The sequence below is a fragment of the Anser anser genome (genome assembly GCF_964211835.1).
Source record: "Anser anser genome assembly, chromosome: 38".
NCBI classification, from domain to species: domain Eukaryota; kingdom Metazoa; phylum Chordata; class Aves; order Anseriformes; family Anatidae; genus Anser; species Anser anser.
The window spans coordinates 22860-48991 of NC_139759.1; the positions used below are offsets into that span (position 1 = coordinate 22860).

Genomic DNA, 26132 nt, shown 5'->3' on the forward strand with positions numbered 1-26132 from the left:
ATTTGCATGCCACCGTCGTCCCGGCGCGGAGAGGAACCGAAACCTTGGGGCCGAACCGCTGGCCAAAATGGGGTGCCGGAGGCGGTGAGGGGTGTGCCGGGCTGCGTGCCGGGGGGTTTAGCTCCCCGCCGGGCGCCTGCGCGGCCGCTCGCCCCGGCCAAGCATGGCCCAGCAAGAGACCTACGGCAACTGGCTGGGCCCCCCGCCGCTCCCTGCCAAGCGGCTGGTGAGACAAGCAGGTAAAAAGCGGGGTGAAAACACCTTTTCTGGGCGTTTCTGGGGGTGGCGGGGGTCCCGGTGAGGTGGGGAGGCATCGGATCGCACGGGAGGGCAGCGTCGTGGTACGGAGCGGGGCAAAAAGCGTTGGGATGCGCAGGGTCACACGGGTTCCGCTCTTAGCTGAAAAATCCCCTAAATCTCCAGGTTTTCACCTAATTTTACACACACAAACTCCGCGCCGGACGTTCAAAAAGCATCAGCGGCACCCTCGCCAGTGGTGATGGCGTTACAAGAGTTTTTGAGTATCCTGCTGTTATCCTGAACACTCTTTTCCTTCCCTTTTTTTGGCAGGAATTTACTCCGTTGCTGGGAAGATGACACCCCTGGGTGACTTCAGGCCGGGTAAGTCAGCATATTCACCTTTTCAGGTTTTTTTTTGTAGCACGGGTGGAAAGCAGAACTCCCTGAGGTGCCTCCCCAAGGCTGAACCGGGCTTTATTTTCAGCTTGCTCGGTCAAATACGCCTCTATACGCGGTGTTTCTCTCTGAATTTGGCTCCTTCCATGAGATGAGACCAAATTGCCTAAAAAAAACAAAACTTGAAAATCTTCCCTGGAGAAAGTGAGAGGGAATTTATCGTTCCACCCGCTTGAAGCAAGGGTTTGCAAGTTCGCAGCTGAAATTTGTCCCCTCCTGGCATGGAGGAGTTCAGACTTCAGCAGAATCGCTTAGATTTGCGACCAGGGGGAGGACCCAGCTCCGGAAGAGTGCAGCGACATTATAAAACTCCATAAAAATGATTAAATTATACCTAGTGAGAAAAATCTTGCTGGAGCTCCTGCGGATTTACCAAAACTGCAGCTAACTCTGCAAGGGGAATTGCATTTTTGATGCTTCCCGAAGGATCGAGCTGATTGTTAACAGCTGGGATTCCTGCCCAGAAGAAAACCCAAATTTCACCCATTTTTCTTTCCCGTAGCGTCCCCAGACAGCTTCGCCGACGAGGATGATTACGACGACGTGTCCGTGTCGGAGTCGGATCGCAAACCACCACCATCTGACGAAGATCTGCGGAGCCAGAGGAGCAAAGGAGGCACAGGTAGCACCCACCTCCTCTCTCTGCATTCCCCATGCGGTCGAGGACCTCAGCGGGGCAGGATTTGACCCTAAAATGCCTTAAAAAAGCCCTCCAGTGATGCTTTCCTTCCTCTCCACAGGGGTTTACATCTTGGCGGGGAAACCGGCGTCTCCAAATCCTTCCCGAACAGGTCAGTCGCTTCATTTTGTCTCACCTAGGCTGACACCAGAGGGCTCGAGTGGGTTTTTCTCCTGATTCCTCCCTGATTTCCCCGCACTGCTCTCCGCAGACGACCCGGAGTCCGGACGGGGCCCCAGGCAGACGTCGGTGGCCGTCCTCTACGTCTTGCTGGCGCTGAGCTTCGTCGCGTGGGTGCTGCTCCTCGCGCTGGTCTTGGTGAAACGTAAGTGGCCCCACAAGCGGCCCCGCTGGGCTGGGAGGCAGCTGGTTTGGTGAAACACCCTAAAAAAAGCTTTCTCACCGTGAAAAATAACGTGCGTCTCTTGATGCTTTAAGCACGCATCCTTGCTGATATTGTAGCTAAAGCCCATCGGTCACCACAAATACTTAAATTTCCACTCCATTACATGAGTTTTAGGGTCTCCAAATTGCCCTCGGGGTGCTACATCTGCCTCCTTCCCCCCACGCCATCGGTGCTCCATCTTTGGTCCAGGGTGTAAATTCACAATAAATCTCTCACTCAGCCCAAAAAATCTTAAACTGGGTAAATTTAGAGGTCACTGCACATTCCTTGATGTGATCCAGCCACGTTTTTTTCCATCATTTCCATTCCAGAAGTGCAAATCACGGCGGAGTTGGAGCTCTTGAAGTCGAACCAGTCAGAGACCCAAGTTAACAGTAGGTCCTTGGATGCGCAGCCCCACGGTGATGTGCTCCCAGCTTAGTGGGAGCTGGGAGGCCCTGATTTTGGGGTGTTTGTGTCCTTTCCGGCACCACGTTTCATTACTTGGTGTAAATTGAATAAAAAATGACTTTTTTGGGGGAGGGTGGCTCCTGGTTCTGCTCCATCTCTTAGTGGAACATCACCAGCTTCGGTTTGGTTCCAATTTCCACTGATCCACGGGGAACTGCTGTGGGGTAACAGCATAAATTGGGCACTGGCCAAGCTCTGGCCTCAATCCCAATGGAATTAGCCCCAAAAGGGTGCAAACAGGAGCAAATCAGCCCTCTAGGTGTCATGGGAGTTACCCTGGCTGTGGATTAGGAGCTCACCGGGGGGGAAATCCACCCTGTTACCTCTGTTACAGGACAGGAAGGGTGTAAATCCTATTGAAAATTCTGCAAAAGTCAAATATAATTGGCCAACTCCTTAACTGCTGCCAAATGAGTGATTAATTAAATGTTATTATGAGTGATATTGCAGCAAAATGTCACCCAAAAAGAAAACCGTGCAGCAAAACAGGCAGCTGGTGATGCAGGAGCTTTTACAGCCCATTTCTGCATGCGGAAATGAACTAAATCTCGGGAGAAAAAGCCGAAGATTTGGGAAACCCAAAGGGGGGAGCGGGAAAAAGGGTGGGTGGGTAGAGGGGGCTCACCCTGCTGTGCTCCCCAGTGCTGCAGGAGATGTCGGAGTCGCGGCAGGAGCAGACGAGGGTGCGGAGCGGGATGCGCAGGTACTACAAAGAGCTGCAGGACATCGCAGGTAAAGCTACGGGAGTATCGCTGTCGTGACGGTGCCCCATCACCTGGTCACGCACCAGGAGAAAAACCTGGGTTTGGCCCCAAAATGCTGGAAAACTGGGGTGACCTGTGCTGATTTTGAGACGTTTTGGGGGTTTCTTGTCCTTCCAGCGCTGATCTGCCAAACTCTCCCGGACAACAAGTGCTTGGCTGGCTGGAAGATCTTCGAGAGGAGCTGCTACTACTTCTCGACGGAGACGATGAGCTGGTCGGATGCGAAGGAGACCTGCATTGACCAAGACGCTCACCTGGTCATTGTCGAATCGGAGCTGGAGCAGGTCAGCCAGACACTTTCAAGTGAAAAACTGCCATTTTTTCAGCTTGCACAGTGCCCAAACCCCCTATTTTTAGCAGAATTCCTACTCTGGCAAACAGGGGACCTCCAAAACCTCCTTTTTTTTTTCTTGGCTTAAATTGGCCATCTGCTCAGTTATTTGAAGTAGAGACAAGTGCTTGGTGGCTAAGCCAAGTTTGGTAAAGTAAAACTTCTTTTTAGGAGTAAGTGCTAAAAATGAGTCAAAAAGGGTTAAAATATCCTTTCCAGAGCACTGTGTTTGCATTTTGCTTTAAGGCACCAAATCTATTCACTTTTTACCAAAAAATGCTGCTCAGCTGTGGTGATGATATCACCAATTACCAAAAGCTTAGAGATTCTCCATATTACTTACGGGGTCCCCAGAACTGTTGTGTTTTTTTGTTGGGGTTGCTTTACCCAATTCTGCCTTTTTAGACGTTCCTGAAGGACAACATGAACAACAGCAACATGTACTGGATGGGAGTGACGTATAAGCCGGAGGGAGGTGACTGGCTCTGGACAAATGGCAAACCTTTAAGTGTGAGGTAAAAAATCCATACAGGGATTCCCTAAAATTGGAAAATCACCCCAAGAGGAGAAAAAGGTGAATTTGAGCCACTGAAATAGGGTTGTTTAGGTAATTTTACACAAACCAAAGGGCTTACATTAGAAAAATGCTGTTATTGGAGCATTTTTTCTTGCTGGTGGCAAAACAACACAAAACAAAAACAACCTTCTGGGGTTCAGGATGGAGCTTTTTAGCAGACTCCTTCCCTTGAAATAAAAATTTCCCCTGTTCTTGGGAGAGCTCTGCCACTGTGGCGCTCTTTTTATTTTTTCTCCTTCTCCCTTTCCCTTTCCCTTTGCCTCTCTTTGTTCTTTTTTCTTCCCTTTCTTCTTTTTTCCTCTCTCCAGCTACTGGAACACGTGGAGCAAGAACAGCAACAGGGACAAGAACAGCTGTGGCACCATGGGGTCCAACGGCATCTGGTTTGACGAGCACTGCTCCCACTCCAACCATTGGATTTGTGAAAAGTCCTGGAATTGCTGACTTCAGCCATGTTTTTTTTTCCTGTTTTCAGACAATTTCCAATGCGCAAGTAGAAAAACACATTTTAAACTTCCCTCTCAGGAGCTGGACAAAGTCACAAAGCTCTGGGGAGATCTGGCTCACCCTGATGGCTCCATGCTCCTGTTTCTTGCCTGCACAAATCCCTAAATCCAGTGAAATCCTTGCAACCACGAGCCTTGCAAGCCTGGCCCACCAAACACCAAAAAGAAAAGGGTGGGTTTGGTTAAAAAAAAAAAAGCCACTGTGGAAAGGTAAAAACCCACTCACCGGCACAAAACCAGTCCCGTTTCTCCACATTGCTGAATTTCTCCTTTTTCCCCCTAGCTCCAGTACTGCACTCTGGTTTCTGCCTAACTCTCAGAAATTTCTGGAAAAATCCTTTTTTTTTTTCTTTCCACTTTTGAATCCTTTTTCTTGTATTTATCCTTCCCTTCCTGCAGCCACCAGCCCCCACCTTCTGCCCTGCTGTAGCCCCACATCCAACCCACCCCAACCCGAATTCTTCTGAAAACCCTAATTTCACTCACTTGCACATTTCTTAATTCAGCACATTATCACATTATCATCCAATAAATATTTTTTTCTTTTTTTCTTTTTTTTTTCCTTTTTCCTTTTTTTTTTTTTAAAGAAACAGCACCATTCAGTCTTTTACCCCCCTAAACAAATAAAGCGGCTGCATCAGACCACCCCGGTGGCCGAAAGTTTCAGGTTAAATCCAAGGAAACACATTCAAAGCGTGGTTTGATTTTAATGATAGTTTTTAAAAGATTGTAAGCTAAAACTTGAGGGAGAGGATGATTTATATGTTATCGATCAGTCGAAACACAACGATTCATTACAGGTAACAAAATTCCTTCTCTGGGTTGAAAATTAACCTTGGGATCTCCCTCTTCCCCTGTGAAAATTAGGAAATTTGAGCCAGGCTTGAGAAATTTGCTGGAAAAATCAATAAGAAGGGGACCTGTGGCTGAAAATGAAACTGTTTTTTAGCCATTTCAGACTGTTTTCAGAGAAAAGTCCACCAGTGGTAGCACTGGCACAAAGATATGCTTCTGCTTTCAATAAAAACTTGTTAATTTAACAAGAAAGAAAATGGTAAAAATGGGAGAGAAAATGGTAAAAATGGCTTGTTTCTTGGGAGAAAATACTAGAAAAGGGGGAAAAATGCTAAAAATGATTTGTTTCTTGGGGCAAGTGCTAAAAATGGGAGAGAAAAAGCTAAAAATGGCTTGTTTCTTGGGGAAAGTGCTGAAAATTGGTTGGATTTGTGGGGGGGGAACTCCAAAAACACTGTTCAGAGGGAAAAAAAAAAACACACTGGAAATGGGTGAGATGATCAGGAATCTGGTAAAAATGGGCCGAATGTGCTGAAAAACGGTGGTTGCGAGCCGGTCCGGTGCGTCCCCACCGTCACTTCTCCCACGCGCAGCCCTCGGCGCTGTGGCTCTGTGATCTTTCCCCTTCCTGGGGGAGAAAGGGCCCAAGTTGGGGTGAAATGAGGCAGAAACAGGTCCGAAAGGTTGCAGGGACCCCGTTAGTTTCTCGCCAGCCCCCCGAACACCCTGAGGAAGGGGGTGCGAGGGGGCCTGGGCACCCTTACCGTGACGTAGGTGATCCGCATCTCGGTGGTGGGCGCCTCCTGGGGCTTCGGCGACCGCCCCAGCACCCGAAACCAGCGCCGGTAGTGCTCCGTCACCTGCGGACAGCACGTGTGGCCGTGTCCTCAGTGTCCCCTGTCCCCCCCAGATCGCCACCTGCCCGCCCCCTCCCCCCCCCCCGCCCCGGTACCTGCCGGTTGAGGACACAGTGCACGAGGAAGATGAAGGTTCCTTGGAGGCTGTTGATGATGGTGAAGACAAAGTCCACCACATCCCTCCCCGGCGCCTGCAGCAAGCCCACACCCCACGTACAGCCCAGGATGCAGACGTGCACCAGCGCCTTGAACGTCATCAGCCTGCTGGGACACCCATTTTCCTCGTTTTTCTCCCCAAAACCATCCCAAATGCTCTTCCTCCAAATTAAAAAAAGAAAAAAACAAACAAACAACGCTTTCCATCAGCGCAAAAACCCACCGGGTGTTTTTTATGGCCGTGACGTCGGCGTTGAGGGAGGAGAGTCGTTTCTGCAGCGTCCAGAGGGTGATGAGAAAAAACGTCAGATTAATCTGTGCAGAAAGCAAAAAAATATATTTAAATTTCTCAAGATAGGCCTGGAAATTTGGGGTGGAAAAGGGTCAACTGTAAGGAAAAAATAAAAAAGCACCAATGCTACATGGTGTGACCTCCACCGAGCACACGCAGCCCGCGGGACATAATGTCACCCTTAAATACATGTGTGAGCTTGCTCTTTTTAGGCAAATCTCAAAAGTTGCTCAGTTTAGGGTCTGTGGGGGAGGAACCATGAGCACGATCATGAATTTGGATTGGAAAAGGGGCCGATGATACAAAACCCCATCATTAACACACCACAGTGCCACCTCCACCAGGTGCACCTGGTTCATTGGACATTGGCTTAACACTGTCCTTAAAGATGTCTAAATTTTTCTCTATCCCCTCAATTTTTCCCCTTTTCTGCCGCAAAACACCCACCAGGATGATGACGCAGACGGGGCCGACGAAACTCCAAATGAAGCCTCCCTCTGTGTTCAGCCAGCAGCTAAATGGGCAGAAAAAGGCAAAAAACACCCCGACCGCCCCGGGGCGGTTTCAGTGGCGTTGAAAACACCCACGCCCAGACGCCGTGGCGTCCTTTTTGGGGGAGATTCCAGCAAAATGCACGGTGTTCTCTGCCGATCCCACCCCTTTGGTTGACCCCAAGCCTAGGTGGGACTCACTGCTGCTTGGTGCCGTAGCCTTTGGGGTGGATGGCGGCGGAGGTGGCCACCACGATGGCTGGTAGGCCGTAGCCCACGGGGTAGATGTATCTGCGCTTGAAGCGGTTGGCATTGATGTAGTTGAGGACGCGCAGGTTCCTGACGGTGAGGAAGAGGTGCAAACCCTCCAGGAACATCCAGGCGAACGAGGCGAGGAAGAAGTAGTGGAGGAAGCCGGCTATTATCTTGCACGCCAGCTGAGTGGGGGGACACCGAGGCTGTGGTTGGCTCTTGGAGGACCTTTGGTGTCACCACGGGAGGTGATGGCATCTCCAGCCCTCGGAGATGTTCCAAACGCCCCATTGTGGCCTTGAACCGCGAGGGCTTTGAGTTCAGGGTGGACCAGAGACTTCCAAAGGTCTTCTCCATCCTAAGCTCGGCTGTGATTCAAGCGGCTGCACCCTCCCAGAGGAAGAAGGGACCCAACAGCCTCAAGGAACCCCAACTGGGTGGACCTGCTTTGAGTTCAGGGGTGATCTGGAGGCTTCCAAACATCCTGTTCAGCCTCAGTTATCCTAATTCAGGTGCTCTCACCCACCCACAGCAAGAATGGGACCAAGGACCGAGAAGAACCTCAACTGGTGGGACCTGCTTTGAGATGGGGTTGGACCGCAGGTCTCCAAACCTTCTTCAAACCTTTCTTACACCATAACTCAAGATGCTCAAGGAGATCCTGGGGAGACCCCAAGATGCTCAAGGAGACCTCAAGGAACCCTTGAATGCCCCGAGATGCTCAAGGAGACCCTGAGATGCTCAAGGAGACCCCGAGATGCTCAAGGAGACCCCGAGGAGACCCCAGGGAGCCCTTACCTCCTTGGTGGTGAGGTGCTCGGCCACGAGGAGGAGGAAGTCAGCGATGAAGAGGCAGATGCTGAGCTGCAGGTGGAGGGAGATACTGATGCTCCAGAGCGAGCGGCACAGGATGAAGGTGACAATGGTGAGGAAGAGGCAGAGCAGCGACACCGACAGCCCCACGTAGGTCACCACGTCCAGCGCATAGTTCTCATGCATCTACAGTAACATCACGCATGACATCACGCCTGTCCCATCCAAGCTCAACTGTTGGGCAAGGAGAGAATGTGAAATGGTGTGGGCACACGTGAAATACGCAGGGCCTCACCTCGTTTTTTCTGTTCATTAACACGGCAAAGGTGGAGAAGTGTTTGCAGGCGCAGATGGAGTTCGAGTTGTCCCCACCTAAGCGTAGGCAGCCCTCCGGAGTCCACTGCCCCTTGGAGCCGTTCAGCTTCCAGGACACGCAGAGCAGCTCCTCACCCTCCCGCGGTATCTGCGGAGCATGACGCCGCTCGAGGTTTCAGCCCCGCATAGGGTTGGTGTCGCCCCTTCCCACCTTTGGGTGCCAACGGGGATAGGGATGCACCGAGCCTTGGCTTGGGGATGCGCCAACCCTGAATTTTCACGAGATCTGAATTTGGGAGATGCGCCGAGCCCAGATTTGCTCTGGGGTGAGGATGCACAAATCTGAATTCGCACCGGGATGCGCCGAATGCAATGTTTGCACCAGGAGGATGCACCAGCCCAAATCTGCATGGAATCCTGGTTTGTACCACGATGGGATGCACCAGCCCCAGATCTGCGTGGGATCCTAATTGGCACTGGGACAGGGATGTACCGACCCCAGATTCGAACCAGGATGGGGATGCACCAGGTCCGAATTTGCACCAGGATGGGGATGCACCAAGTCTGAATGTATACCGGGACAGGGCCGAACCAAATCAGGATTTGCACCACATGCAGATTTGCACCAGGAAAGAGACACACCAAATCCAAATTAGCACCAGGGCAGGAATGCACCGGTCCGGAATTTGCGCTGGATCTGGGTTTGCACCAGGGCGGTGTTTACTGAAGTGAGTTTGCAAGAAATACAGATTTGCATCAGGGTGGGGATGCACAGACCCAAAGTGGCAGAGGATCCAGATTTGCATAGGGATGGACATGCTCTGAGTCTGAATTTGCACCAGGAGGGGCATGCACCAACCCAAAATTTGCACCAGGATGGGGATGCATTGACCCAAATTTGCACGGAGTCCAGATTTGCAGCAGAATGGGGATGCACCGAGTCTGGATTTGTGCTGGATCCAGGTTTGCATTGTGACAGGGATGCACACAGTCCAAATTCACACCGGGCTGGGGATTTACACCAACCCTGAATTTACGCTGGATCTGAATTTGCACCAGGATGGGGCTGCACCAACCCTGAATTCACACCAAACCGCACCAAAGCCACGCTCCAAACTTGCACCATTGCAACGCCCCTGCTGCAACAGGTCCTGCCGTGCAATACTTGTAAAAATCCCCACCCAGCGCCTGCCCAGCAGCACCCCAGGGCCCCCCAGCACCCACCTTTTGGTGCTTCAGGGTGATATCGAAGGTGACGGGGAAGGTGATGTTGACTTTCCCCACGGTGCCGCCGACTACGTGGGAGTTGAGCACCCACTGGGGCAGCTCTGTGATGTTATTCAGCAAGTTCTCCAACCCCTTGTAGACGATGAAGGCCACTGCTTCCGTGTCTGCCCGGAGAGATGGGTCAAAACCACCCCCAAATAGCAAATTTAGGCTTCTTGGTCTCCTCCCGCACCCCCACGTGCAATGGCCATACTTGTTGGCAACATGCTGCAGTTGATGTTCAGCTTCTCCTCGTTCACATTCAGCTCCAGTTCCCGCCCCAAAGTTCTGCACGTATCATTCACCAGCTCTGTCTTGGCCTCTGATTTGGGGCAACAAAAAAAAGGCATTTGGGGTCTTTTGCCTGCCCTGAGCACCACTGTGCTCTTGCAGACTCCAGGGAATGGGTACGAGCAAAACGCCAAGCTGGCTCTCAGGGCACTGCAATGCCCCAAAAGCTTTTGGGGTGCTGCAGGGGTTTGGGGAGCATCGGGGGCACCCATGGGTGCTGGGGACGGGGGGCATACGTATGGTGGTGGTGTTCAGCTCCAGAATGCCTCCGCGGCCTGCCTGCAGCACGATGGCCTCCATGTTCTCCATCAGCTGCGTGGTGGCGATGGCTCCGCGCTGGTTGCACTGCTCCTTCATCACCATGTTCTGCAGCTGGCTCAGCACAGCCTGGGGGACACGGGGGGGGCACGCAGGGATGAGCGCGTGGAGGGGATGGAGGTGCGGAGGAGGACGGACATGGGGATAGATGTGTGTAGGGGGCTGGAGGCGGGGCTGGAGGCATGTAGGGGATGAACACGTGTAGAGGATGGACGTGGGGATGAATGCCCGTTGGGGATGGATGTGTGTAGGAGGACAGACATGGGGATGGACATGTGTAGGGGATGGAGGCATGTAGGGGATGGACATGTGTAGGGGACAGACACCAGGACGGGAGGGACATGGGGACAGACACCGGAACAGGAGGAACACTGGGACAGGCCTGCTGTCCCCCGTGTCACCTGAAGCCCTTCTTTTGTGGTGTCACAGGTTTCCTTCAGGTCCTCGGTGGTGTTCAACAGCTGGGAGCACAACGGGGAGCTCTGGGGGGGGACACACAGGGGGGACAGTGACATTGACCTGCACCCCACGGACATCTGTCCTTCTGTCTGTCCTTCCCTGCCTCACCACCCACCCTGGAACCCCAGAATCTTCCATCTGTCTGTCCATCCATCCCTCCCTCCCTTCATCCATGCCCCCCTTCTTTTGCCCCAAACCTCTATTTTTCCACCCAAACCCCACCTTCTTCTCCTTGCAGAGTTCCCTGATAATCTCCTGGGTGGTGACGTTGCAGGCCTCTGTAGGGCAAGGGGGTCACAGTTTGGGGAAAATGGGGGAAAAAAAAGAGGTTATGGGGCGGGGAAAGGGTGAAAAAAGGGGAAACGGAATATAAAAAAGGGGGGGAATGGTGAAAGCGTTTGCCCTGTTACCTTGGCAGACGACGGCGGAGTTTTGGACGGTGTGGACCATGCCGTGGGGGCACCTGCAGACCCAGCGTCCCCCCCCCTGCTGCCTACTACTCGTCCTAGGGAGCCCCAGGCAGCAGCTGCTGGCGGAGCAGGACTGGGTGTCACACTGCACTGCAGGGGACATCGGGGGGAGGGGGAATGAGGGTGGGTCCCAAGCTCCCCCCCTCCCCAAAAGGATGGGGAGAGGACCCGGGTCTGAGCCCCCCCATCCCCCCCTGTAACTCACAGGTGGACGCTGTGCCGGCAGCGGCATGGAGGAGGCTCAGGAGGCAGCACAGTGCTGGAAGGGGGGGAAATTATGGGGGGTGTCAGTGCTCTGTGACACCCCCATAGGGCTCTCAACTCATCTGGGGGGCTCAAAATCCCCTTTGGGTAGCTCCAAATCCCCCTTTTCTAAGCATGCCCCCCCTCCCCACTTTTGGGGCTCAGCCCCCCTTCACTAGAGCTCAAAATTCCCTTTTGAGGCTCAAACCTTTCTTTTTGCCCCCCCCCCTCCTCTTTTTTTGGGGGAGCTAAATAACCCCCTTCTGGGGGCTAAATACCCCCTCAAGTCTCAACCCCCCTTTTGGGATTTCAAACCCTTCTTTTTGTGTCTCAACCCCCCCATTTAGGGAGTCCAAACACCTCATCAGGGCTCAAACCCTGCATTTTGGGACTCATCCCCCCCTCCTCAGAAATGAAAACCTCCTTTTCGGAGCTCAAAGATTTCCTATCGTGACTTAAAACCTCCTTTTTGGGGCTCAAACCCCCCTTTTTGGGGCTCAACACTTCCTATCACAAACCAAAATCTCCTTTTTGGGGCTCAGCGCCTCCTTTCGTGACTCAAAACCTCCTTTTTGGGGCTGAACACTCCCCTTTTGGGGCTCAACCCTTCCCATATGAGCTCTGCCCTACCATTTTGGGGCTAAACATCCCCTTTTCTGGGCTCACATTCTCCCCCGCCCATCTCACCCCCCTCTTTTGGGTCTCAAACTCTTCTTTTGGGGGTGTCGATCCCTACTTTTGGGACCAAACACCCCCTCTCTGGGCCCAAATGCCCCCCCATCATGGCTCAAAACCCCCTTGTGAGCCTCATTCTTCCCCATCCCAACTCAGCCCTTACCTTTGGGGTTAAGAACACCCTTCCTGCCCCCCCCCCCCCCAGTCAGGTCTCAAAATCCCCTTTTGGGTCTCAAACCTTTCTTTTGGGGGATGTAAACCTCCTTCTGGGGCTCATCTCTCCCCACCAGAGCTCCAACCCACCCACTGGGGCTAAAAACCTTACTTTTTAAGGTCATCCCACCCGCATCAGAGCTCACCGCCCCCTTTTTCAGGGCTCAAAACCCCACGTTAGGGTTCAACCATGTCCGTTCCCAGGTTCAAAGCCACCGTTTTGGGGGCAAACCCCTCCATTTGGTATCTGACACCCCTCCAGCCTCCTCACAGGATTCAAAAAAAACTATTTTGCTGCAATTTCAATTTGGACCATTCCCTGCTACAGCCCTGACCTGCTTCCCCCTTCCTCAGTTTCCCCTTTTCCTATTCCCCTCCGTTTCAACCCAAATCCACACCGGGGTTGGGGAGGGGGTGGATATGACTCACCCCAGAGGCAGGCGGCGAGGTGGGGGTACCCCATGACAAGTGACGGGGACGCGGTGGCACCACGGCACTGGTGGCAGAGCGGAAGCAGCACTGGACGGCCCCAAAACCACCGTTCGGCCCCAAAACCGCTTCCCTCCCCCTTCCATTCCCCCGCCTCGCTGCGGGCTGAGGCCCGAGGCCACTCGTGGCACCTCAGGGCAGTGACGAGGCTCCCCCCCCTGGACACTTGGGGTCCTGGTGGCCTCGTCCCTGGTGGGACACTTGGGTCCCCTCCCAGGGACAGTGACCCCATAACCTTGTCCTTGTCTGGATGCCCGAGTCTCTTCCTGATGACAGTGACTCCATAACCACATCCTCCTGACCCCATAACCACATCCTTGTCCCCTACCCGGATGCCTGGGTCCCTTCCTAGTGACAACGACCCCGTAACTTCATCCTTGCCATAATACCTGGGTCCCTCCCTAGTGACAGCGACCCCATAAGCACATCCTCGTGACCCCATAACCACATCCTTGTACCCTACCCAGATGCCTGGGTCCCTCCCTAGTGACAGCGACCCCATAAGCACATCCTTGTGACCCCACAACCACATCCTCATCGTCATCCTCGTTTATTGCCCCTCCTGGGCAGGAAGAGGCATAAATTAAATGGGGAGGGGGGGGGGCAGGGGGGGATGCAGTGACCTCCGGGGGTGGGGGGGAGGGGGGAGGGGACACGACAGGACACAGGGGACTGGGGTGGGGGACATGAGGTTGGGGACAGGACTGGGGGATCCTGTGGTCAGCAGTACTCCGAGTAATCCTCCTCCACGTAGTTTGCGGGGAACCAGCCGACCTGGGGGAGGAAGGACACAAGGAGGGGGGTGAGGACCTCGGAGGGGTCCCTGAGGGGGGGTCCCGGAGGGGGTCCCGGGAGTGGGGGGGGGGAAGGGGCCGTACCCGCCCATAGATCTCGCCTTTCCACCAGCCTGGGTGGCCTTTCTTGCTGAGGACGCGGATTACATCGCCCTCGCGCAACGTCAGCTCCGTCCGGTCCCGGGCGCAGAAGTCGTAGCGGGCCTTGGCCGAGCCGAAGCTGCGCACGGCCCCTGGGGGGGACGGGGACGATGGTGAGAACCCCCCGGCCACCCCCTGGCCAAGTCCCCGCCACCACCTGGCTCTCCTGGTCATTTGTCCCCCCTTGGCTGTCCCATGGCCGTTCTCTCAAGCCAACCCTTGGCCATCACCCTTGAGGTGTCCTCATGACACAACTGTCCCCGTGACACAACTGCCCCCTTCAGCGTGCCCCTGTGACCTCACCCATAGCCCCCCACCAAGACCCAATAACTTGTCTCTCTTTGGCCATTCCTCCCCATCGACCTGAGGACGTTGGTACGGGAAAGAAGCCACCACGTCCATCCCACCACCACCACCACCACCCCCACGTCCATCCCACCACGTCCATTCCAGCACCATGGGGGACCTGACCATGTCCATCCCACCACCACGAGCCCACCACCTCCATCCCACTGCCACCACCTCCGCCCCAACCCACACCCCAGGTCCTACCGGGTGGCCAGGGGCCAGCCCGGCTCTCAGGTTCCTTGAAGGGCACCAGCAGGGCCGTGTCGAGCGCCTTGAAGCAATCTTTGAGTGAATTGCGCTGGTAGAACTCCACCAGTTCCTGCAGACGACACAGTCAAGGGGTCACCACAAGCCCCCAGCCCCAACGGGGGTCCCCCAGGCACCGGAGTTGGGGTGCGGGGGGCTCCAACACCCACCACCAGCCCCTTGAAGGCCTTCTTCTCGGTGAGGCGGTAGAGCCCCTCCGCCGTCATCACCTTGATGTGCTTCACCTCTGTGCGGTACCTGGATGTAGAGACATGGGGGGGCTGAGCTGGCGATCCTCCTGTCTCCCCCCCAACCCCAGGGGTGGTCCCCGGGGGTGTCCCCAGCCCCTACTTGATACTGATGGCAAATTCACCGGCGTCCTTCACCCGCTGCCGCACCAGGAAGGCGCCATCCGAGCGGGGTGTCAGGATCTGCTCGGCTTCCCCCCGCTCCATGGGGCCCGCGTACCTGGGGTGGGACAGGATGGGGGTCCTGAGCCCCCAAACCAGCACCCTCCCCACCTTCCTGGGGTGATCTGGGGGCTATGGGACAACCCTGAGGAAGGATTTGGGGGCTTTCATAAAGGATGGAGGCATCAAGGGGGGGTTTGGGGGAGACAGGATGACCCAGGGGGGTGGCTGCAGGAGGGATGAAGGACCCCAAGAAGGGATCTGGCGGGGGGGTAGAGGCTATAGGGTGACCCCAGGAAGGATGGGGTGCCCCTGGGGAAGATTCATGGGGTGCCAGGGGCTGTGGGGTGTTCCTTGGTGAGGATTTGGGGTGGGGGAGTCTGGGGCCTATGGAGGTCCCAGGGGAGGATTTGGGGTGGTCTGGGGGATTTATGGGGCCTCCAGAGGAGGATTTAGGGGACCCTGACACCGACCAGAGGTAGACTGAGAGATCCGGCAGCGGCGTCTGTGGGAAAGAGGCAGAGATGGGGGTCAAAGAGGGGGACAGAGGGTGACTCCCCCGAGCCCCCCCCCCCATATCCCATATCTCCCTCCCCTTCCGAATACCAAGACACCCCCAAAATTTTGGGGGTATCCTCACAGTGCCCAACCCCTGGGGCTCCTTGGAGCCATTTTGGGGTATCTCAGGGGGCTTTGGTGTCCCTGTACTCACGCAGATGAAGGGTCTGACAGCGGCACAGGGGAACCAGCCCACGTCACCGTTGACCACGTTCCTGCCCTGGGGACAAAGGACCATGGTGCTGGGGTGGGGGCCATGGGGGTCCCCTGGCCCCATAACAGGGTCTGTCCCCGTTGTGGGGGTCTGGGATGGCTGTGGGAGCCTGGGTTATCTCCATCGCAGGGGTCCACCCTGGCCATGAAGGTCCAACCCCATGGTGGGGGGTTCAGCACAGCTGTGGGTGTCCAGAGCCATGGTGGGGGGTCATCCTAGTGGTGCGGGGTCGTGCCCAACCCCATAAGCATCCAGTCCAAACACAGCTCCCCAGCTCATCATTGGGATCTAGTCTGGCTCACGGTGGATGCAGGAGGCTCTGACTTCACCACGTGGATCCAGCATGGATTTGGGGGGCTGCCCCAGCCCCTCCTAGAGGTCCCTCCCCACTATGGCCATGGTGGGGTCTGTCCCCACCTTTGGGGTCCTTCCTGCCATGGTCATTGGGGTCCATCTTCACCATGGCCATGGGGGATCTGTCCCCATAGCAGAGGTCCATCCCCACTGTGACCATCGGGGTCTGTCCCCACCGTGGTGGCCCTGTCCCCAGAGGCTTCCCACCTGCCACCAGAGCTGCTCGGCCTCGGCCACGGTGACCTCCACGATGTCCCCAGGGCTGAGCCGCAGGGCAGGACCCATGGCCCCCGGTGGTGGGGGCACCCCGCCATAGTGCTGGTTCGCCTCCATCTTGGGCAGCCCTGGGGGAAGGACGGCACATGATGACGTGGGGGGGGGGGGGAAGGACACCCCCCTCGACCCCCAAACATGAAGACCCAGATGTCCAAGACACCCCCAAGGTTGGACTCACCCAGGTCTCCCCGTTTCTTCTCAGGACCCGGTCGCTGTGACTTGTTCTGGGGACCAGTGAGATCCTGATGAGCTCCAGAGGGTGACGGCACCACCAGGACCTCCCCACTCCCAAATCTGGGGCATTTCAGCCCATTTTCCCCCATTTTACTGTTACCTTCCTAGTGCCAGAGCTCGAATCTGGGACAGAGAAGAGGAATTGCTCGTTAGTGGGGGGTAGTTAACTCCTGCCCTGGTTAATGCTCGGTGCTAATTAGGTTCCTGGGGGTGGTGGTCCTCATTAGGGTACTCCACAATGCCTAGCTCCACCTGGGCTCCCATAAGGCCCTCCTCCACCCCAGGTCATCTGTTTATCCCGCAATGTCCTGCTCCACCTTGGCCATGTTGTATCCCACAGTGCCCCCCTCCCCATCCTGTGATGTCTGGCTCCCTCACCCCACAGCATTCTGCATCCCCCATCCCACAGCATCCTGCATCCCCCATCCCACAGCATCCCGCTCCCCTGTCCTATAACATCCCGCTCCCCCATCCCATAACGCCCCGCTCCCCCGTCCCATAACGCCCCGCTCCCCCATCCCATAACGCCCCGCTCCCCCATCCCATAACGCCCCGCTCCCCCATCCCATAACGCCCCGCTCCCCCATCCCATAACGCCCCGCTCCCCCATCCCATAACGCCCCGCTCCCCCATCCCATGAATCCCCCACTATCCCATAATGCTTCTCACCAGTGCCGCCCCTGCCGCAGGTCCCCAGCCGCCCCAGACACTCCTTGTGCGCGGGGGCCCGGCACCGGCTGCAGCGGTACCCCTGGTAGAACGTGCCCCTGGGGGGCCACCGGGACACGGGGGGACACAGGGACACAGTCAGCTCATGGGGACACCCCTTGGCCCCACCAACCTCACCCACCCGGGCTTGGCCCAGTCCTGGACCCACCTTGGCCTTGGAGGCAGCCAATCCTTGACCCACCAGGTCCTTGGCCAACATTGGCGTTGACCCAACCAGAAGCAACCCACCGTGGTCTTCACCCACCGTGGCTTCGGCTCAACCAGGCTTGAACCACCCAAGGCTTGACCTTGGCCTTGGCCCACCCAGGGCTAGACCCACCCAGGCCTTGACTCACCTTGGGCTTGACCCACCTGGGCCTTGACCCATGAAGACCTCACCCCACTTCCAACCGCCTCCCCGGGGCCTTCCCTTTCCTCAGAGCCCCCCACCCCCACCGTTTCCCACACCAGCCTGTCCATGGAGGGATCCGAGGACATGATTCTGGTCTCCCACCTCAGCAACATCTGGCAGGCCTTGCAGGATGTGGTGTCCTCGAAGGAGAACATCTGGAAGTCATGCCCATCAGCCAGCGCGTGCTCAGGGAAGATGTTGGAGCTGGCGAGAAATGGGGGGGACTTGGGTCTAGTGGGGCAAATCTGTGCCCCTCGAGGCCACCAGACCCCCTGGTGGTGCAGGTTCCCCCATCCCAAGGTGTGGGGGCACCTACAGGGCCATCTCGAACTGCTCCAGCCACTTCTTCTTCAGCTCACGTGTCTTGAAGAAGAGCTCGTAGCCCTGCAGCCCGGCCGTGTCGATGAGCAGGAAGGTGTGGGTCCACTGTGGGCATGGGTGGAGGCCATCGGTGCCCGGCTTCACTGACCCCAGGTGCCTGGGGTCACCAGACCAGGGCACTTGGGGCCACCAAGGTCTGGGCACTTGGGGCCACCAGACCGGGGTGCTTGGGTTCTCTGGGAGGACACTGAGGTTCCTTCCTTGGGGACTTGGGCCCACCAAGGACCTGAACTCTTGGTCCCCCAGACACGGACACTCGGGTCCTGTAGGGTCCCAGATTTTGGGGTTCAACAGACCCAGACACCTTGGCAAGAAGACATCTGGGGCCACCAAGGACCAGACACCTGGGGCCACTGGGCTCCAACAGATCCACTGAGGACCTGGACACTTGAGTCCAGCAGACGTGGATGCGTGGGGCCACCAAGGACCCGGACACCCGAGTTTGGGACACCTGGGTCTCATGGTACCTTCTTGCCGTCACGGGGACCAAGGCCACCATCCCGCAGTTGGTGGCTCTGCAGGTCCACAACTTCTTTGGCCTCGTAGGAGTCCCCCCGGCGCTTGCAGATGATCAGGGCCTTGTCCAGGAGGAAGCCATACCTGGGGACGGGGACAGGGGTGGCACGGGGTCCCCCAGAGCCCCTCATGCCCCAGGATGTCCCCCCCCTGCTGCGCAGTGGCTCCTGTTCTGTCCCCTGCTCTGGGCACAAGGGTGACCCCAGGGTGTCCTCGTTAGTGTCCCTGTTTTCTGATGTTCCCATTGTGTCCCTGTGCTGTCCTGATGTCCCCATGGTGTCCCCATGATGTTCCTGTGATGTCCTAGTGGTGTCCCTGCAGTGACCTCACAGAGTCCCCATATCCTCATGGGTGTCCCCAAGGTGTCCTGGTGGTGTCCCCATGTCCCTGTGGTGTTCCCATGACATCCCTGTTGGTGTCCCCATGGTGTCCCTACGATGCTCCTATAGGTGTCCCCGTGCCCCGTCCTACCTGTCCACCTTGGAGCGCCGCTCGGTGCTGGACACCTTCAGCTCCCCATCGATCTTGGGGCGCCCGAACTGCGCCAGGGACTGCGGCTGGGGGGGACACCGGAGGGGACATCACTGGGGGCAAGGGGGGGGCCCAGGGGTGCCAGAAGGGTCTGGGATCCCGGTGGGAGGCCCCACCACATCGTGGAGGCAAAACTGAACGCGCAGAGGGACCAGGAGGGTCTGGGGTACAAGGGGGGGGGGCACCAGGAGAATTTGGGGGTGCCATAGGGGGGTCAGGGGGTGCTGGGAGGGGGGTCGGGGGGGCCAGGGGGGGTCCCCACCATGTTGTGGAGGCAGAGCTGGACGCTGGTGAGCTGCTTCAGGGTCTCGTTGTCCCGTTTGACCTCGTTCACGCACTGCGCCAGGTCCTGGGGGGGCACAAGTCAGATACTCCCAGACCCCCAGGGACCTCCAAGACCCCCCTCCAAGATCCCCGATATTCCCCCAGGAGCCCCTCGCACCCCAAGACCCCCCCCAGAACCTCTCCAAGAGCCCCCAGAACCCCCTTGAGACCCCTCCCCAGGACCTCCCAGGATTGCCCAGACCCCCCAGGACCCCCCCAGACCCCCCAGGATCCCTCAATACCCCCCCTTCACCCTCCCAGGACCCCCGCAGTGGCCCCCGGCCCCCACCCTCATGGCATCCAGGGCCGCCCGCAGCCTCTCCCTCTCGGCCGGCTCCGGCGTCAGCTTCACCAGCTCCTAAAGGGACGGGGTGGGGGGGGGACAGGGCTGGGTCACAGGTGTCCCACCCACCCCAAGGGACTCGGCTGTGCCCCCAGGGGACCCAGGTGTCCCCCTGGATGGGACCCAGGTGTACCCGCCCCCCCCAAGTGATCCAGATGTACCCCAAGGGACCCAGGTGTCCCCCACCCCAAGGGACCCTTCGATCCCCAAGGGACCCAGGTGTCCCCTGAAGGACCTGGGTGTCCCTTGGGTCCCCAGGTGTCCCCCACCCCAAGAGACACTTCCATCCCCAAGAGACCCAGGTGTCCCCCGAAGGACCCAGGTGTCCCTTGGGGCCCCGGGGGTGTCCTCAACGAGCAGACCTGCAGCAGGAGGTGGTACTTGAGCACCCGCTGCATCGGCACCATCAGCAGGTCCCGCAGGGAGAAGCGCCCGTTGTTGGCTCGCTGTGAGCACTCCTGGGGGGGGGGCACGGGGGTGTCACGGGGTCGTGAGGGGTCACAGAGGGTCTGGGGGTGGCCATGGGGTGGCCAGGGAGCCATGGGGGGGGGGGTCACAGGGGTTGATGGGGGAACATAGGGAGGTCTGGGGGGTCAAGGGGGGGGGGGTTAGAGGTTGGGGGGGGCTCAAAGGGGGTCGTGGGGGTCCCAGGGAACTGCGTTATGGTGTGTCAGGGGTTCAAGGGGGGGTAGTGTGTGGGGGGGGAAGGGGTCAAGAGGGGCTGGGGGGGGTGTCACATGGGGTTATTGGGGGTCACAAGGGATGGGGGACACGGGGGTCATGGGGGGCCTGGGGGAGTCCGAGGGGTAATGGGGGGAGATGGGGGGGCTCAGAGGGATGGGAGGGGGGCTCAGAGGGGACTGGAGGGGGGGAGTCACAGGGGTCTTGAGGGATTGGGGGGGTCCCAAGAGGAGGGGATCCTGGTGCCGTGGGGGGACACAGGGCTGTATGGAGATAGACGGGGTTCTGGGGTGGGGTGGGGGGGTCAGCCAGGTCCTGGGAGGGGTCAGGAGTGAGGGGTGGGGGGGTCGGGGGCAGCATTCACACCCACCTGCAGCTTCATGCGGAGGTCGGTGCCGGCTGCCAGCTGGTCCAGGCGCCGGGCGGCCGCCTCCACCTGGCTGCAGTAGCGGCCGTAGAGCAGGAACCTGTCGGTCCCAAAAGTGGCCAAATTCACCCCAAAACCCACCCAAAATGTAGCCAGAACCCGGCTGACACCTGACCCTGAGTCGGAAACGAAATGGATGGAGTTGGACCCAAAATGGGGGAGATTGGACCCAAAGGGGAACCATGATGAAGCCGAAATCGGGCTCGAAATCAGACCCCAAATGAGCAGAACTGGGCCAAAAATGGACCTGAAATTGGACCCTAAATGGGTGGAATTAGACCCAAAATGGGCCTGATGCTGGACCTGAAATCAGACCCAAAACAGGCGGGAATGAACCCGAAGTGAGTGGGATTGGACCCAAGGTGGGCTCCCTATTCCCCAAGGACCCCCCAATGCCCCCAGGACCCCCCCAATGCCCCCCAGACCCCCCATTTTCCCCCAGAACCTCCCCCCGGACCCCCCAATGCCCTCAGAACCCCCCATTACCCCCCAGGACCCTCCCAGGACCCCCCAATGCACCCCAGGCCCCCCATTGCCCCCCAGGACCCTCCCCCAGGACCCCCCCCAATGCTCTCAGGACCCCCCATTGACCCCCAGGACCCCCCCCCCCCGGACTCCCCAATGCCCTCTGAACCCCCCATTACTCCCCCAGGACCCTCTCAGACACCCCAAAACCCCCAGGAGCCCCCTCCCCCCAGCCCCTCACCTCTCCTTGTAGGCGAGGAAGAGGGGGGGCAGCCCGCGGCCCCCTCCGGGCCCCCCCACTGCCCCCCGCAGCTCCCCCAGGAAGAGCCGGTGCAGCTGCAGCAGCTCCTGCGCAGATGGGGGGGTCAGTGCCAAAATGGCCCCCCCCCCCCCCTTTGGGACCCCCCAGCTGTGGTTACTGGGGGGAGGGGGAGTTACTGGGAGCACTGGGAGGGGTAACTGGGAGTACTAGAAGGGGTAATTGGGAGAACTGGGCTGTTAGTGGGAGCACTGGGAGGGGCTGCTGGGGGTTACTGCACCTAATGGGAGCACTGGGTGGGGTTACTGGGAGTACTGGGAGTGGGAAATGGGGGTTAATGCAGTTACTTGGAGCATGGGGAGGGGTAACTGAGAAGACTGGGAAGGGCTACTGAGGGTCACTGCAATTTCTGGGAGCACTGGAGGGTCACTGGGAGGACTGGGAAGGGTTACTGGGGTCACCTCGATGTTGATGAAGATGCTCTCGAGGTCTTGGGGCTGCAGGAAGTGCCGCAGCGGCCGCAGGAAGTGCTGTGGGCACTGGGGTTACTGGGAGCACTGGGAGGGGGGACTGGGGGCGCTGGGGAAACCTGTCCTAGCGCCCCCTTGTTCCCGTCCCCGTGTCCCATCCCCTGTGTAACCGTCTGCTTCCGTGTCCCCCATGTGTCCTGCCGTGTCCCCTTGTGTCCCCAAGTGGTCCATACCCCCCCGTTTCCCAGTGTCTCCCCCAAATGTCCCCGTGTCCCTCCCCAAATGTCCCCATGTTCCCCTAATTTCCACCCCCATCCCCACATTCCCCCATGTCCCCCCCAAATGTCCCCATGTCCCCCCCATGTCCCCATATTCCCCCATCCTTTTATGTCCCCATGTCCCCATATTCCCCCGTGCCCCCCCCATGTCCTCCATACTCCCTGCGTCCTCCTGTATGTCCCCATACCCCCATGCCCCTCCATGTCCCCCACGCCCCCCCCATGCACCCCCCCTCCCCCACACCCCCCCCATGTCCCCCTCCCACCTGGCAGATGGACTCCAGGGTCTCCGTGTACCTCTCCTCCGTCTGCCGCAGCTCCTGGAGGCAGCACAGCCTCCGGTCCACCTCCACCTTCTGCAGGGGACAGCGGGACGTGGGGGGGGGCACGATGACACCCAGACACCTGGCAGCAAGCCCGGGGGGGGCGGTCCCAGGCACCCGGGGGGGGGGACACTCACGGTGGCCGGGGGGGCCTCCACCCGCATCAGGTCCTCATAGATCTCGTCGCCGTCGTCCTTTTCGGCCTCCACGCAGTCGTAGAGGTCGTCGTCCTCCTCCGCCGTGTCACTGCGTGGGGACAGCCCGGTACCTCCCGCGCCCCAAATACCCCCAAATATCTGCCGGGACCCCCCACCCACATAACCCTGGAAACCACCCCAAATACCTCTGGGTACGCATGGGTTACCCCGAGAGTACCCCCAGACCCTATCCAAGTACCCTGGAGCCCCCAAAGTACCCCCCCAAGGTACCCCCCCAAGGTACCCCAGGAATCTCTGGGTCTCAATCAAGAACCCCCAGATATTCTGGAGGCCCCCAAACCACCCCTAAATTGCCCCAATAATTCCCGAAGGACCCCAAAGCACGCCCTGAGCCCCCAAGGACACACCAATACCCCCCCAAACGCACCTTGAATACACCCCAAAGCCCCCACGACCTCCCAGCCCCCCTTAATACCCCCCTGGAGCCCCTAAAAGCCCCTAAGACCCCTTAACATTCCCCACCCTCCCTTAATACCCCCCTAATGACCCCCGATACCCCCCTAATGACCCCCAAAGGCCCCCCAATCCCCCCCCAACCTGCCCCACTCACTCAATGAGGTCTGAGAGGCCGCTGTAGATGTCGTCGTCCCCAACGCAGTCCTCGGTGGGGAAGGGCCTGGGGAGGGGGGGGACACACAATATGAGTCCCATGGGGACTGCCCCCCCCCAGGGTTGGGGGTCCTGGGCGGAGGGTCTCCTGCACTCACGTGAAGCCTTTGCTCTGGGCAATGGGGGTCCAGGACAGTGTGGAGAGGGTGTCGATCACCTGGGGACAAGGATGAGTCACCGGGGAGGTGGTGGTGGCCGGGTCACAAGGGGGGGGAGACGGCTGGGCACCTGGGGGTCCCCAGGCGTGTCCCCAATGCCCCCACCTTGCCGAAGTCCTGGACGTCGAAGAGGTCGAAGGCGCCGAAGAGGCGATGCTTGGGGAGCCCGAACTTGTCGGCGCAGGCAGTCAGGAAGGTGCGGATGTTCCTCAGGCACAGAAACTGCGGGGTCACACATCACCGTCACCCCCATTGTCACCGCCACCCCCACGGTCACCCCCATCCTCGCCATTGCCCCCCAGAACATTTTCGGCAGCATTTTGTCACTGCTACGCCATTATCGCCATCATCGTTACGGTCACCAGCATTGTCACTGTCACCCTCATTGGTGCCATGGCCATGGCCACGGCCAGCAACCTCATTGTTGTGGCCATGGTCATTCTCACCCCGATGGTCACTGTCACCATCAACATCACCCTCGTTGTCCACATCACCTCCACCGTCATCATCACCCCCATTGTCACCATCACCCCCACTGTCACCATCACTCCCATTGTCATAGTTACCTCCAGTCACCATCATCCCCATTGTCACCACCACCCCCATTGTCATAGTCGCCTCCACTGTCCCCATCACCCCTATTGTCCCCATCACCCCTATTGTCCCCATCAACCCCATTGTCACCATCAACCCCATTGTCACCATCAACCCCACTGTCAATATCATCCTCATTGTCACCATCACCCCCACCACCACCATCACCGTCACTTCCGTTCACACCAGCCCTATCGTTGTCACTGTCCCCATCATCCCCATTGGCCCCAGCACCCCAATACCCCCACCCTGGGGCAATCACCCCCCAACCGCCCCTCCCTAGGGCAATTCTGTCCCCACTCCCTATTTCCCACCCTCCCGGTGGTTTCTTGCCCCTGGTCCCACCTGTGACATCTGAGGGCGGGGGCAGATGTCCCGGGGGGGCACGGCGCGGGGCAGGAGAGCGTTGAGGAGGTGGCAGAGCAGCACCCCATCCCGCAGGGCCTGCGCCAGGTCCCACACTTGTCCCCCGGGGCTGCTGGCCCGGTGGCCCGCGGGGAGCACCCGCGCCGCCACCAGCCAGCGGGCGCACTGCCGCCACGCTTCCATGGTGCTGGAGGGGGCCAGCGAGGGGGGGTCCTGGTGGGACCACGTCTGCGGTGGACGAGATGGAGGTGGGTCCTGGTGGGGTCACGTCTGGGGTGGAGGTGGGTCCTGATGGGGTCACGTCTGGGAGGAACCGATGGAGGTGGGTCCTGGTGGGGTCACGTCTGGGAGGAACCGATGGAGGTGGGTCCTGGTGGGGTCACGTCTGGGGTGGAGGTGGGTCCTGGGGTGGTCTGGGGTGGAGGCAATGGAGGTGGGTCCTGGTGGGACCAATTCTGGGGAGGAGCCGATGGAGGTAGATCCAGGTGGGGTCACGTCTGGGGAGGAGCTACTACAGTTGAGGTCCAGGTGTGATCACTTCTAGGGAGGAGCTGATGGAGATGGGATCCTGGTGGGACCAATTCTGGGGAGGAGGCGATGAAGATGAGGTCCTGGTGGGACCTCTTTTGGGCAGGAGCAGCAGCAAAGATGAGGTTCTGGGGTGCAACCCCTTCTGGAGAGGAGCCGATGGCGATGGGATCCGGGTGGGACCAATTCTGGAGAGGAGCCCACGGCAGTGGGGGGTCCTTGCCCCCCCAGGACGCCCACGCCTGGGGAGGAGATGATGGCGCCGGGGCCCCGCGGTGCGGCCGTGGGGAGGAGCAGGCGGCAACCTTCGTCTTCCTACCGCTGCCACCACGTCCGGGAGGGGACGCGTTCCTTCCCCCTCCGCTCCCGCGTCTCGGGGTGGTGGTGGTGGGTGGGGGTCCGGTGGCCTCGGGGACCCCCCGCCTGGGGGAAGAGAGGTGGCGGGGCCCGACCGAGGCCTTGGGATTGCGGGGGGCCGGAAGCCGTCGGAGCGGGGTGCTGCGCCTGCGCCCCGGGGGGCCGCGGGGGATGGTGGGAGCAGGCGCCCGGATGTCGGGCTGGGGAGGAACTAGCACCCTTGGGTCCCCGGGGGGCCCCACCGGCACGCCTGGAGATTGAGGGGGCCCGGGGGGCCCAGCTGGATGGGGCAGTGGCCTGGTCCTGGTCCATGGGGACCCAGGTGTTGGACATGGTGACCTGTCCTGTTCCATGAGGGCCCCAAGGGACCCAGGTGGCCAGGGACAGTGACCCAGGACCCCCAGGTGGCCGGGGACGGTGACCCAGGACCCCCAGGACCCCCAGGTGCCTGGGGACTGTGACCCAGGACCCCCAGGGCTCCAGGTGCTTGGGGATGATGACCCAGGTGTCCCAGGGACCCAGGTGCCCAGGGACAGTGACCCAAGACCCCCAGGGCCCCAGGTGTCCTGGGACGGTGACCCAGGACCCCCCACTCCCCGTTGTGCCCCGTGTCCTCCCTGTTCCCCCCCCCCCGTCCCTCCCCTTAGCAGTGTCGCAAGGGCCGTGGCCCCCCGCCAGCCGCCTTCCCCGAAATGAGGAAGGAGCCGGGCCTCCCGGCAGCCCCTCCCTTTTTGGGGGGGGGGGGCACACACATGGGTGACCGGGTGTCCTTCCCTACCCTTATGTCCCCCACGGGGGTGACTCC

General features: G+C 58.8%; 3 protein-coding genes across 7 annotated transcripts; 1 reads left to right on the forward strand and 2 right to left on the reverse strand.

Annotated features, from left to right (window-relative positions):
* Positions 1-101: 101 nt before the first annotated feature.
* Positions 102-5226, forward strand: LOC310888538 (C-type lectin domain family 17, member A-like). Its single transcript, XM_083815293.1, has 10 exons — positions 102-239; positions 571-621; positions 1199-1318; positions 1437-1487; positions 1587-1700; positions 2093-2155; positions 2874-2963; positions 3113-3279; positions 3732-3841; positions 4212-5226. The coding sequence occupies exons 1-10, from the start codon at positions 164-166 to the stop codon at positions 4345-4347; spliced, it is 978 nt and encodes a 325-aa protein (XP_083671419.1). The 5' UTR covers positions 102-163; the 3' UTR covers positions 4348-5226.
* Positions 5227-5361: 135 nt separating this feature from the next.
* LOC310888537 (adhesion G protein-coupled receptor E3-like) lies at positions 5362-13348 on the reverse strand (the record flags this gene model as incomplete). Of its 4 annotated transcripts, none has more annotated exons than XM_083815292.1 (16): positions 5362-5832; positions 5969-6064; positions 6157-6322; positions 6441-6532; positions 6957-7023; positions 7202-7437; positions 8051-8251; positions 8361-8528; positions 9605-9771; positions 9861-9968; positions 10174-10324; positions 10657-10737; positions 10937-10992; positions 11125-11274; positions 11390-11443; positions 12745-13348. In XM_083815292.1, the coding sequence occupies 16 exons, from the start codon at positions 13346-13348 to the stop codon at positions 5779-5781; spliced, it is 2451 nt and encodes an 816-aa protein (XP_083671418.1). In that variant the 3' UTR covers positions 5362-5778. The 4 variants fall into 4 exon arrangements, 2 of the variants coding, with proteins under 2 accessions (XP_083671418.1, XP_083671417.1); XM_083815291.1 differs by having other exon boundaries at positions 6157-6325; XR_014575923.1 differs by lacking the exons at positions 5362-5832; positions 5969-6064 and having other exon boundaries at positions 6277-6322; positions 7202-7480.
* On the reverse strand, positions 13339-25970 carry VAV1 (vav guanine nucleotide exchange factor 1). Of its 2 annotated transcripts, XM_083815282.1 has the most exons (27): positions 24422-25969; positions 23588-23704; positions 23423-23481; positions 23266-23331; positions 22635-22743; positions 22441-22530; positions 21888-21956; positions 21409-21515; positions 20646-20742; positions 19957-20052; positions 19541-19609; positions 19190-19276; positions 18868-18953; positions 18348-18480; positions 17816-17925; positions 17602-17703; positions 17049-17146; positions 16480-16502; positions 16324-16369; positions 16077-16213; positions 15456-15521; positions 15217-15248; positions 14685-14801; positions 14504-14591; positions 14292-14406; positions 13683-13831; positions 13339-13578 (listed from the first exon to the last, which is right to left on the reverse strand). In XM_083815282.1, the coding sequence occupies exons 1-27, from the start codon at positions 24623-24625 to the stop codon at positions 13525-13527; spliced, it is 2526 nt and encodes an 841-aa protein (XP_083671408.1). In that variant the 5' UTR covers positions 24626-25969; the 3' UTR covers positions 13339-13524. The 2 variants fall into 2 exon arrangements, with proteins under 2 accessions (XP_083671408.1, XP_083671409.1); XM_083815283.1 differs by lacking the exon at positions 19541-19609 and having other exon boundaries at positions 24422-25970.
* Between the last annotated feature and the right edge of the window lie 162 nt (positions 25971-26132).